The following is a 13108-nucleotide window of genomic DNA, read 5'->3' on the forward strand; positions in this document are numbered from 1 at the left end:
TTGGGTTCTGACTTTTGATTGGGTTACTACTCCCATTCCCGTTCTTTCTCTCTCTGGCCTCATCGAATCGACTCCACTCCGCCGGCCATCCTTCTGTCTCCCCGCCGATGGATCCCTACGAATACCTCAAGATCTCCCGGAACCCAGATGGCTCCATCACCCGCCACGCCTCCATTCCCTTCTCCCCCGCGAACCCCGACGCTACCCCCGTCCTCTCCAAAGACGTCCCCCTCAACCCCGCCCACAAGACCTGGCTCCGAATCTTCCTCCCCACCCAATCATCGCCTTCCCCCGAGAAGCAGCTCCCCGTCGTCTTCTACTTCCACGGCGGCGGCTTCATCCTCCTCAGCGCCGGCACCACCCTCTTCCACGACTTCTGCGTCAAATTATCCGCCGAACTCCCCGCCGTAGTCCTCTCCGTCGAGTACCGCCTCGCCCCGGAGCACCGCCTCCCCGCCGCCTACGACGACGCCGTCGACGCCCTCCTCTGGGCCTGCGCCCAGGCCCTCGGCCCCGCCTCCGCAGTCGGCGCCCGCGCCGACTTCTCCCGGTGCTTCCTGATGGGCAGCAGCGCCGGCGCCAACATCGCCTACCACGCCGGCCTCCGCGCGATGGCCATGGATCTGAACCCGCTGAAGATCCAAGGGCTCATCTTGTACCAGCCCTTCTTCGGAGGGAAAGATAGGACGGAGTCGGAGACGAGAATGGCGGAGGACCCGGTTTTGGCTCTACCGGTGAACGATTTGATGTGGGAGCTGTCGCTGCCGGAAGGGGCGGACAGGGACCACGAGTACTGCAATCCGGTGGTCGGGAAGACGGGGAGGGAGGGGGCTACCGCGGTGGCGGGGCTGCCGCGGTGTCTGGTGAAGGGGCACACGGGCGACCCGCTCCTCGATCGGCAGAAGTTGTTCTTAAGGATGTTGGAGAGGGGAGGGGTCGAGGTGGTGGCGTGGATAGAGGAGGGAGGCTGCCACGGGATCGATGTGCATGATGCCAAGCAGGCCGAGAAGCTGCTGTCGGATATTCGAGGATTCGCCAGTCTTGCCGCCGGTGCCGGCGCGGCCGCCGCCGCCGGTGCTGGTGAGGGTTAATCGAAACGACATGAGTAAGCGAACAATAATGAGATCATGCTAAACTTAAGAAATTAGTTTGTGATTCTTCTTCCAATTTGTTTCGTCACTTATTTTCCTTTATGTAACTCACCTGGTATCTCTTATTTTTACGATCGCATTGCTATTTTCCCTTTTACGTGTCTCTAATTCCTGCTTCAAGCGTGTGTTTTTGTCTTTTCTCGTTTTCCATAGAAGGGTTAATCTCTCTCCTTTGAAAACTCCAACCAAACAAGAGGCATTTCATTACTTTTCCGTTGACCACACTTTCCCCCTCCTTTTCCTGCGAACCAAACGAGCCCTAAATTCGGCATACCGAATAATACATCTTCCGTACCTTATCCCGATTTAATACCAGAATGGACGGTACGTATCGGTATTGATTAGTATAGTAAATTTTGATTCTAACTTAATTATTTCAAGTTAACGAGCATTGATACAACCAATGTTTCAATCATACCCTCACCTTATCTCCACGGAGTTTAAAGTCCATTTATCTCCCTGGAACGATGGAAGGTGGCAACACCAAGTGATTCTGGCAATAACATGAAACAACACGCCACCGTATATCCAACAAGAGCTATGAACTAATAAAACATAGCATTCTAATGGTAATTAAACAATCAGAACGAGGAGGTTGTCATATAGTAACTAATATTTGACGAGCAAAGATTGATCCTGCTGTTGGTCGGTAAATGAAGGTTTCTGAGAGGGGCATTATTTGGAGGAATCACCATTATTGAAGTCATGCAAGCAGGTCCAAGCACATCGGCATAGCAAATCTACCACCAGGAAATGAAGCTGTAGCTGCCAGATACCATAATAATTCTAGTCATTTTGCCACAATGAGATATTTAGTTATAAGACAACCACAAGACAATGGGTTACAGCATGACGCCGAACAGCCCCAACGGCGGAGTTTTGATAGGATCCAATATCCTGGTACTAAATCAGAATGGGGGAAAAAAACTTATCAGACTTTGTGGCCAATGTAATTAGTGTCAAAAAATTGATTGAGTTCTTTCTATTCTGAAATTGGAGTAAGCAACGGCCTATTTGAGAAGAAAGCTTCCAAATTGCCCATGACCACCTTAAGCAGCCCATGAAATGATTCCGGTGTGAACACAGCTTGATGATGCGACAATACAACATTGTCCATGTGAAAGAGCTCTTGGGGCACAGCTGGTTCATTCTCAAACACGTCGAGACCAGCACCTCCAATCTCCCCTTCCATCAAACACCTGACTAGTTCCTTCTCATCGACGAGAGCCCCACGCCCTATATTGATGATAATGCCATCTTTGCCTAATGCTAACATGACTTCCTTGTCGACGATATGGTGCGTTTCAGCGGTCAATGCACAAGTTATAATCAGAACTTCGCTTTCAGCAGCAAGGTCAGTAACATTTGAGAAAAACTCGTGGGAGACGGATGGCTTCTTTGTTCTTGAGTGGTATAAGATAGTGCAGCCGATGGCATCGAGCCTTCTTGCAACTGCAGATCCAATGCTTCCTAGCCCAATAATACCAACTCGTTTTCCACCCAGCTGGGACATCATAAAACAGGATATCAACACATTAGCTTAGATGATTATCTAAAGATCAAAGAAGAGATAGTTATCTAAAGATCAACATGTACAAAATTGTCACGATTAATCCTTATGTCAAAATGGACCAGTAGTTGCACATTAGCAATAGAGAGAGTAACATGGGAAATCAAGTATTATGGAAATTATTGACAGTTGCACTAAAGAAGCCAGAAAGATATCAAATATCCTAAAAATCACTGCCATGATGCTGTAGGTATCATTCTCCTAAGAATAAAGGAGCTGACCAGCTGACCTAGCAATATCCAAGTAATAGCAGCACATCAAGAAAGTTTCCAGCAGTAATGCTTCATAAGTGAGATGACTTAAGACTCTCTCAAAGGAGGTCTAAATTACCACCAAGCAGTCCTTTTCTTAATTAGTTGTGGTAATTGCATTTTGGCAAAGAGGCTAAATGGCAAAGGAAGAATATATTTCACGTTAGATGTTCCACAAATATGATTCATTGAACCTTAACCCTACTCGCCCAAAACAGCTCTTGCAAGCACAGACAGACAGAGACAGAGACAGAGACAGAGACACAGCCGGAGATAGATAGATAGATAGATAGACAGACAGATAGATAGATAGATAGAGAGAGAGAGAGAGAGAGAGAGAGAGAGAGAGAGAGATGCATTCACATGTAGAAGGATTCTCCACCATATTACTCTGGAAAAATAGTCCAAACAATATCTGACAATGGAAAAGACAGTACAGAATATGGGGGACGATTCAGGCATTATGGCTTTATGTAAAGAAACAAAACCAATAATGTTTAAAGAACATGTGCAACAAGAGTTTTCAAGATCATTTTGGCCTTCTGAAACCGATTTCTTGGATGCAGAAAAAGGTTAATACTGTCACTGTAGTTACAGAAAAGAAAACAAGATAAATTATGTATAATTTGACCAGTCAGCAGCAAAGTTTGCGTAAAATCAACATGGATTTGGAGATCTCATCTGTCAGTTTCCCCTAATAAAGATCAGAGAAAGTTTGAGAAAGTTATATATTTGAACTGGATATTGTGGTACCCTTGCCATTCTGTACCCTACAGAGGAGTTTATGAAATTCTTGGTAGGATCTTAGAAAAAATTAAGAAATGACATAAGATCATTTCTACCATCTTCATCTTTATGTCACCCTTTCCACTTTGATAATGAAGAGGGACTCGTATTCTTTTTAAATAATAGCTGACTGTCAAATAAAGAGAGCAAGGCTTCTGATTCTGTATCATGATCTAATTCGCAGCTAAAAATGAATGATTATACTCTTTGTGGATCAAGGACAAAGAAAAAAGAGAGATTCTTTCTGTTTTCATTGGCCAGCAAACAGAAATATATCTTTGGGTAAATTCTTCCTGTCATGACAACAGAAATGCTACCCTAATGATATCAAAAGCACAAAGTTTCAGTTCATTTTGGTGAAGCTATATATCATCTACTGGAAGAATTTAAAAAAGCCCTTTAAATCCATAAGCAAGATGAAATTTCTCAAGTATGAGCGATCCATAAAGGTGACAACCAAGAAAAAGGAAAGTACTTTTTTGTCAATTTTCTTTTATCAATAAATAAAGATACGAGCCCTGCATGATAGCTGTGTAAGAACTGTATTAGAGACATCCTCACATTTCTCCTTGAGAAAGAAAATGCAATCACTAGTTACCTATTAAACTATTCCAAGACAAAATTAATATTTGAAGGGAGAATTACCAAAATGAGAACTGGAGGAGGTCAATTTTCAAGCAATGGGCTAGAATGGGTCAAATCTCGTTCTTGCTGAGGCAGAAAGAACTTTATTTCAAGGGGGTGAAATAAATTACAGAAAGGTAAATGGATGATTACAGATACTCTTTCTAAGTTTCCCATCTCTCTCTTTATCAAATCTTTCATCCCTCACATCTCACCTGGTCACATTCATGACCAAGTTTATCAATTGTATGATCTGATTTTACCAATCAAAGGCGCCAAATTTACCAAACATTTATGCCAATTTTACAAGCTGGCTGTGTCAAAATTACTAATTTATGATCAACCATTTTATTAGTCATGTTACGAGTTCTAGATATTGAGTTCACTAGTTATTCATCCCAAAGAAACCTATCCAGCGTATGAGTAGTATGTCCTAATTTTATCAGACTAGGTGCAAAGTTTACGAAACCTTTGTCCAAGTTTTACAAGTTAAGATGAAAAGTTGACAGTTTCCATGTCCCAAAGATACCAATCTAGGGAACCATTATTACTAATCAAGTGCCCCAAAGTTACCAGTCCCATGTATGAAATTTACTAGTTATATGCTCCAGAGCTTCAACTAAAAATACTAGTAGGAAGTGATATCCCTAGAAGCTAAGGAGTGATGAGTATAAGAGAAAGGTGGGGGGATGGATGAAGAGAGAGAGAGAGAGAGAGAGAGAGAGAGAGAGAGAGAGGGCGCCGGGGGTGGGGGGTGAAGGGGGATCGGTGAGGAGGAAAGATAGGCATACAGTTGTATGTTTAGATTTTATTAGTCAAATATGCCAAATTTATTAGTTCAACTATACAAGATTTACCATTTCATCATGGGAGGGGCACTTTGAGAACAAGAATATTTGAAAGTTGAAACATCTAAATATTGATAGGATATCAGTAGGGCTGTTAACGAGCCGAGCCGAGCCCGAGCCTCCGCAAGCTCGGCTCGGCTCGTTTCACCAACTCCCCGGCTCGGGCTCGGGCTCGGGCTCGGGCTCGGTACCGAGCCTAGTATCGGGCTCGGGCTTGGGCTCGTGAAGCTCGTTTGCCCGAGCCCGAGCCTGCCCCATCCCCATCCCCGTCCCTGTCTCCGTCGACCGTCGGAGAGAAGAACGAGCAGCCGCCAGCCGAGCTCGGTTTCGGCGGTTCGTCGGAGAAGAATGAAGGAAGGAAAGAAAGAAAAGAAGAAGAAGAGAAGAAAGAAGAATGAAGGAAGGACTCACCTCGTCGCGTGCGGCGGCCGCCGGCTTCAGCCGCGAGCACTGCCGGCACGGGCATCGGCCGCAGGCACGGCCGAGGACGCCACGGTCGCCGCGAGCTCGGCCGTGGGCGTCGCCGGCCGCGGCCCGACCCTCCCGTGCGAGGGACTCCTCACGTAGCATTAGCATTCGCGTCGCCGGCCGCGGCCCGACCCTCCTCTGTCGCAGTCTCGCCGCCGTCGCCGGTGGAGGAGTCGGCAAAGAGGGGAAAAGAGAGAGGGAGAAACAGAGAAGAAAGAGCGGGAGGGACAACCCTATCCAGAAGAGGGGAAAAGAGAGAGGGAGAAACGGAGAAGAAAGAGGGGAAAAGAGAGGGAGAAACGGAGAAGGAAGAGGGGAAAAGAGAGAGGGAGAAACGGAGAAGAAAGGAGGGGAGGGACACCCGGAGGGGAGGGGAGGGACACCCGGAAGAGGGGAGGGGAGCCTGGGAGGGACACCCGGACGCTTCTGGAGAAACCCAGAAGAAAGGAGAAAAAAAAAAAAGAAAGAGGAGGTGGCCGGTGGGACTATGGGAGGGAAGGTAACGGATTGGGTTTGGGTTAACGGGCTAAGTCCGAACCCAAACCAATCCAATTCGATTTTGGAGCCCTCTTTTGGGCTCGTTTGGGCTCGCGAGCTGCTCGAGCTCGGGCTCAAATTTAAACGGGCCTCATTTTGGGCTCGGGCTCGGGCTCGTTTGACTAACGAGCCGAGCTCGAGCCGGGCTTTTACCGAGCCGGGCCCGAGCCGAGCCCGAGCAGCTCGGCCCGTTGACAGCCCTAGATATCAGGGCATCCTACCATCCCAAGTGTCAGATGGGACGAGTCAGAAAATGGACCAAGATGGAACATCCACCTTCCCGAGTGTTGGTATCAGGGAGAGGGGAGGGGGGGGGGCAGGGGAAGAGGAGGAAAGCTAGGCATACAGTTGTATATTTAAATTTTATTAGTCAAATATGCCAAATTTACCGGTTCAACTCTGCAAGATTTACTATTTCATCATGGGAGAGGCACTTTGAGAACAAGAATATTTTAAACATCTAAATATTGATAGGATAGTGGGGCGTCCTACCATCCTAAGTGTCAGATGGGATGGGTCAGGAAATGGACCAAGATGGAACATCCACCTTCTCAAGTGTTGGTATGTGGGGCATCCTACTCTACCAAAAAAACTAGGATGGCTCCCCTCCCATGGTATTTAAGACCTTGCATTCATCTCTTGGTAATTTATTTCAGCCCTTTGAAATAAAGTTGTATCCACCTCGGCTGGAATAGGATTTGACCCATTTCAGCTGATTGTCTGAAAATTGACCTCATCCTATTCTCGTTTTTGTGATTCTCCCTAATTTGAATACTCTCCTGATAATCGTTGCAATCACCAATGAAGGTTTTTCAGGGATAACCAAGCTTTGGTAATACCCAAAATTCAAGTAACCAAAAAACATATCATCCCTGAAATTACCAAAGGAAATATTATTCATGGAAAAAGCAGAAGCTTGAGCCAAAACTTCCACAAGTACTATTTCTTCTACATGAAGAAAATTGCATGGAATTCATAGCACAAGCTTAAATGCATCAGATTCATGCCTTTTTTCTTGACCCCATCAAGTCCTAAGCAACTGAATAGTGGTTCCTTGATCCAAAATGCAATTGTAAGAGATCGGGATTAGTTGCAAAGCTTCTGGAGGTCTTCCTGATGAATAAGCCACATCTCCGTTTTTTTAATCTTTTCATGAGATCAATACTAGATTGATGTTCTTTCAACTGGCATAGGGACTTCAAATTGGCTCACAAGATAATAACTTGCCCCAATTTCAAACTTCCACTAAACATTCTAGACAAACTTCTACCTTGAATGAAATGAAAATAACTCATAATGGAAACTGTAAATGTCAAAGAAACCTATCCTGTATCCTTCTTAACTTATGGAAACTTGGAGAAACACTCAAACAAACTTAAAGAGCATTACAGAAGAGAAGAAGCCAAAAAGTCCTAAAGAAACTAACAACCAGTGCTCTTCCTGCAAATGGATAGTTTTGCTGAAATTATGACATACATTCAGCATATATCTAGTGTCCATATCTCAGTCCTGATATCTGCAAAGTAAATCAGCCACAGCTTCCTTCTCGAAACTCCAATTTCAGTGATTCCAGCCATATGTTAAAAGGCCTACTCAAGGTCTCTTAACAGAATAGGCCCAAGCCTCCAGTTATTTCAATTTCAAATCAGATTGAAGTTCTTTCAAATGCTAAGAAAAGTGAATCATTGCCTGTGTCACGCCCCGAATTCGGATCATGACACGGCCGTGCTATTGCAAACCTTTGCCCGCAATAACACGCAGCCACTTAAAAACTTCAAATGTTTCATCAATAAAAGATTGATGACGAGCATCTAAAAATAGCAACATTTAATGTGTCATTTCCTTTTCCCCATAACCCTGAAGCATGTCACGCTCCTTGTTCCTAGCATCTCCTATTCATATGTAAGAACATAAATAAATGGGTATGAGCTATAAAGCTCAGTAAGTAACCATGCATAATCTTATCTGATCAAGCATAATATTTTTCATATTAGTGCATTAATTTAAGAAACTAACAGTTGTAACAAAGTAAGATTTCATATAACAAACCAGTTATAAAACTATGCATGTCCATTTATGCAACTTCATAAACATGGCTATGCATCATAAAACTTTTGTCATTATGCCATGCTTTGAAATCCGCACTCACCATTATTCATGCTTTGAAATCCGTACTCATCATTATTCATACTTTGAAATTCGTGCTCTCAGATGATAGTGCAGCTATGGTCACTATTATTACCCGTGACAGGGCCATAATCTTTACCAACTATTATTCCCCGTTGGCAGGGTCTAAGCCAAGCTATTATAACCCACTGGCGAGGGCCATATGCCGAGCTACTGTAACCCGCTGGCGAGGGCCATAATCTTTGCCAACTATTGTTTCCCGTTGGCAGGGTCTAAACCAAGCTACTATAACCCGCTGGCGAGGGCCGTATGCCGAGCTACTGTAACCCGCTGGCGAGGGCCATAATCTTTGCCAACTATTGTTCCCCGTTGGCAGAGTCTAAACCAAGCTACTATAACCTGCTGGCGAGGGCCGTATGCCGAGCTACTGTAACCCGCTGGCGAGGGCCATAATCTTTGCTAACTATTGTTCCCTGTTGGCAGGGTCTAAACCAAGCTACTATAATCCGCTGGCGAGGGCCGTACATAGCGATCTGAGAGTTCTTAAAAACATATCATGCTTTTCATAAATCTTTTCTCATCGGTACATTGGAAAGTGAGTAATGGCATCATGCTGAATAAAATTCATGATCATGCTGAAAACTTTATTTTTCTTTCCATGCATCTTTCTACCTCATCATAATAATGTGTAAATAATATAATAATCATGATGGATGCTATTTATCCAAAATCATGCAATCATTTGCTAACACATGTTGGATCTTAATTTTGTGAAAATATAAATAATCATATACAATTTCATAATCAAATAGTCACAAGTATTTGATATAACATAAGATTATATCCGGGTTACTTATATTTTCCACAATTCATATACACAATTCCAATTCTATAAATAATACTTTTTCATCATATAAAACGTGATACATGATCCATAATAAGATTAAAACATGTTACTTACATAATTCGCCCACCAACCTTGGGTTTGAGTGCCAATTCTTCAATTACCTAGCAACATCATTAAATTACTTGTTAATTACGCATTCGACTTCATTTAATCACTATCTTTCTTAATTACCCAGCTTACAATCCATCCATAGGACTCAATTTTACTCTTAGGTCTCTAACCTGGTTCAATTTCCAATTTAGGTCTGTTCAATTTTCTCCATTTGGGTTTGACCCAATGTCTGATTTTGGTCTAACAATTTTTCTGGTTCAGGTCAGACCCAAGTTTGGTTCAGGTCTGGGTCACTTTCTGGTTCGGGTTTGACCCTATTGCTCCTGGGTTCAGGTCAGGGCCCTTTTGCATTCAGGCCCAAAGTTTAATTGGGTGCTGGATCAGGCCCTTGGCCTGATTCACTCACTGGCCCATTTGTATTCAGGGCCAGAAACACAATTAGTTAATTCACAATTTTAAACCTTATCAGATCTAATTAATTAAAAAAAACAAAAGATCTTGCCCATATTCACTTTGACCCTTCTATTAAGGTTTGGGCTCCTTAGGTCCAGTCTAATCTCAAGCCCTCATAATTACAATTATTTTGAGGCCATCCCAAGGCCCATTAAGGCATTTTCCTTCATATTAACGGTTCCCTAATTTAGTAATTAGAACATTTAGGCCCTAAATTCAATAGCCCAATTTCCCATCTCGGTGGGATCATGACCCAGATGACCCACTCCTCCAAACTTCAAACCCGATTACTGGGCCCATGAAAACCCCTTTCCCTCTTTCTTTTTCTTTTCTTTCTTCTTTTCCTTTTTCTTTCTTCCCTTCCCGAACCTTCTCTTCCTTTCTTTCTTCTTCCCTCCCCGAGCTCCTCTTCCTCTTCTACTCTTCCCCCATGAAACCCGGAGGCAAGCTCGGACGGTGCTCGGAAGGCATTCGGGAGGAGGCCGGCTCGAAATCGGTGGCGTTGCAGCCAGCCGATGGCACCGACGGCGGCCGTGGTTCCACCTGCAGCAGCCACGGCCCAACCGAGGTTCTCCTCCTCTACTTCCGGCTGAAGAGATGGAGCCCGACCACCTGCCGTGGAGCGACAGAACCGACCAAAGCAGGTGGCATACACCGACACCTGCGGTCGGCCCGGCGGTGTCACGACGGCCGAAACAGGAAGATCCCCCTTCGGCTCGTCTGCTCCGACCATCTCCGGTCCAGTTCCAGCCGGCTCCACCCATGGAAACCGGACCTACACGAGCCAAGGATCCCTCCCATGAATCGAGAGGTAGGTTCATCTTTGAATTTTAGATCTAGGGTTTTAATGGGGAGGAAACTACCGTCGGGTGAAGGAGGAGGATCCCCGGCCAATGTCGGATCACAGCCGATCATTGGTTAGATCCTTCTCCTTCCTTCTCTTCATCTTCTCCCTACCCTTCTTCCTCTGTAAATCAATCCTAACTAATTTAAATCTAGGCCAACAGTAGGTAAACCGTTAATGAAAAGCAAGGAGGTTAAGGGATTACCTAGCTCCGATGAGCCGTGAAGGATTCCGGCGAGCTCCTCTGTTTGCTCCGGCGGCACCACGAGGTGGCGAGCTGGAAATCCTTCCCCCTCCGGCACCACAGCTCCCGGTCCGACTCCTTGCACAGAGGAAGAAGAACGAGGAAAGTGAGAAGATGATCAATGGAGTCCCCCTCAGCGGACTCCAGGGCTTTTATAAGCCTTCGTCCGCCTCAAAGGGGTGGGGGATCACGGCTGTTAGGCAGTTTTAACTGCCTTAACAGCTGCGGTTCTCCACCGCCTTAATCCCAAAATCACCAGATGGACCGCCGACTTCGATCCATCTGGTCCGGGGTTTACAGCCTGGGTCATGCTCTGGCCTCTGAATCAGATATCTATCTTAAAACTTGATAAAAATGGGAAAGCATCTTTCACGAGGATGTCTCAATATGCATGTGCCAAATTTGTGCTTATAAAGGAAGACAGCGAGGCCAAGTATGAGAACTCTTGCCCTTTTCCATCCTTTTCAAGCACAGACCTAGAAAGTTTTCAGAAAAGGGAAAGGGCATAACTTACACTAGTTATTACTGCCAAAAGTTTAGTCTCTCTAATAGAAGCTTCTTTCATGATTGAATCAAATCTCAATAAAATTATAGGGATCCCTTTTGAAGAAACAAAACATGTATTCATCTTATAAAACAAGTATCGTAACAACACGAAGTTGCTACTTAATCATGCATTCTCTACATGCCAACATGATCACAAATTGTCTCATGTAAAACACAAAGTTGTTACTTAATCATGTCGAATTGATACCTGTTATACGTGTGCCACATCAACTATTAGAAACCAATGTAGCAGATGGTCTGATACATTCCTTTAGGATAAATGAGCATAAATCAAATGGATCTTCCAACCTTTTATATTTGTCAGGTCATGAACTAGGGCAAGCCCCAATAGTCACCCCCTTGCTTAGCAACCAAAGGTTTCAGGGTACGAGTTTTGGATGGTGTATCTCCAAGTTTAGGATGGATCCATGTTTGAGTCTCTCTCCCCTTTCTCTCTCAAAAAAAAAAAATGTCATGTCATTGATCATGTTACTTAGACATGAATCTGGCTTAGCATATGGATGGCATAATGTTTTCTTTTTTTTTAAAAAAAAAAAGAATGTCAATGTGTTCAGGATAGACTTGGAGACTATATAACTGCCAACCCAATAAAACTAAAGGACCTGAAAATATAAGAATAACATATCGGATCATGAAATATTAGACATTAGTAAATAAGATAAGTGAACTTTAGTCAACATGAAGAATGCCCCTCTTTTGCCACTTCATCCTTGAATTCCTTGCATTTCTGTATTTCACCAGTCATCATCCTATATAGCATCTGCATTGTTTTAATTCTGCGAAAGCATGCTACACCCATAATGCTTTCTTTCTATCATGGCAAAGTAGAGCAACATTCATAGGCCAATCGGCAATGCTCGATTGCAAAATCACGAGGAGACAATCTTATGCCCATTATTTTTGAACAGATCCACAACCATGGAAATATAACATGGTTCAATTCTGTTAAAATCACCACTTATCCTAAAAGCTTAAGTTGATAGGACGAGGTAGATTTATTTATATATTTTATATTTTTTTACACTCTCCCTTACATGTGGGCCAGACTTTTCTTTTAATGAGCGAGACCAACATGCAATTTTTTTTTTAATAATAGGGTTAAAGAGTGCGAACTTAGGACCTCTGCTCTAATACCATGTTGAAATTACCACTTTTTCTAAAAGCTTAAGCTAATAGGATGAGATAGATTTATTTATATATTTTATATTAAATAAATCTACCTCATCCTATCAACTTAAGCTTTTAGGATAAGTGGTAATTTTAACATAGTATCAGAGCAGAGATCCTGAGTTCGAAACTTGTCTCCGTACTTTTTAACTCCATTATTAAAAATTTCACATGTTGGGCTCACCCATTAAAAGAAAGTCCGACCCATATATGAGGGAAAGTGTATAAGAAAATATAAAATATATAAATAAATCTATCTCATCTTATTAGCTTAAGCTTTTAGGAAAAGTGGTGATTTCAACAAATTCAGATGTAGGACTACATAGACTATTGTATAATACCTTGCAATTCATCTCTAACAAAATTCCACAGTCTCTGTGAATCATATTGTCAAAAAAAAAACGAAGAAAACTTTCTGCATCACCAACAAAATTTCATCCGAAAATTTTTCACTTATTCAAAGTTAGAATTTACTTTGTAAATTACTGAGCAAAGGCATCGTGAAATAAACTT

The 13108-nt window shown here is 43.4% G+C and overlaps 2 protein-coding genes across 2 annotated transcripts in view; one reads left to right on the plus strand and one right to left on the minus strand.

Annotated features, from left to right (window-relative positions):
* On the plus strand, nt 1-1259 carry LOC103702801 (3-O-acetylpapaveroxine carboxylesterase CXE2-like). The gene has a single exon (XM_008785368.4). The coding sequence runs from the start codon at nt 108-110 to the stop codon at nt 1089-1091; it is 984 nt and encodes a 327-aa protein (XP_008783590.2). The 5' UTR covers nt 1-107; the 3' UTR covers nt 1092-1259.
* A 643-nt stretch (nt 1260-1902) lies between these two features.
* The window catches only part of LOC103702800 (glyoxylate/hydroxypyruvate reductase HPR3-like), an 11967-nt gene continuing 761 nt past the window's right edge, over nt 1903-13108 (minus strand). Inside the window, exon 2 of the mRNA XM_008785367.4 lies at nt 1903-2655. Coding sequence (XP_008783589.2) covers nt 2134-2655 — 522 coding nt within the window. The 3' untranslated portion in view covers nt 1903-2133. The remainder of the gene's footprint in view (nt 2656-13108) is intronic.

The sequence above is a fragment of the Phoenix dactylifera genome, unplaced genomic scaffold (genome assembly GCF_009389715.1).
Source record: "Phoenix dactylifera cultivar Barhee BC4 unplaced genomic scaffold, palm_55x_up_171113_PBpolish2nd_filt_p 000392F, whole genome shotgun sequence".
Lineage (NCBI taxonomy): Eukaryota > Viridiplantae > Streptophyta > Magnoliopsida > Arecales > Arecaceae > Phoenix > Phoenix dactylifera.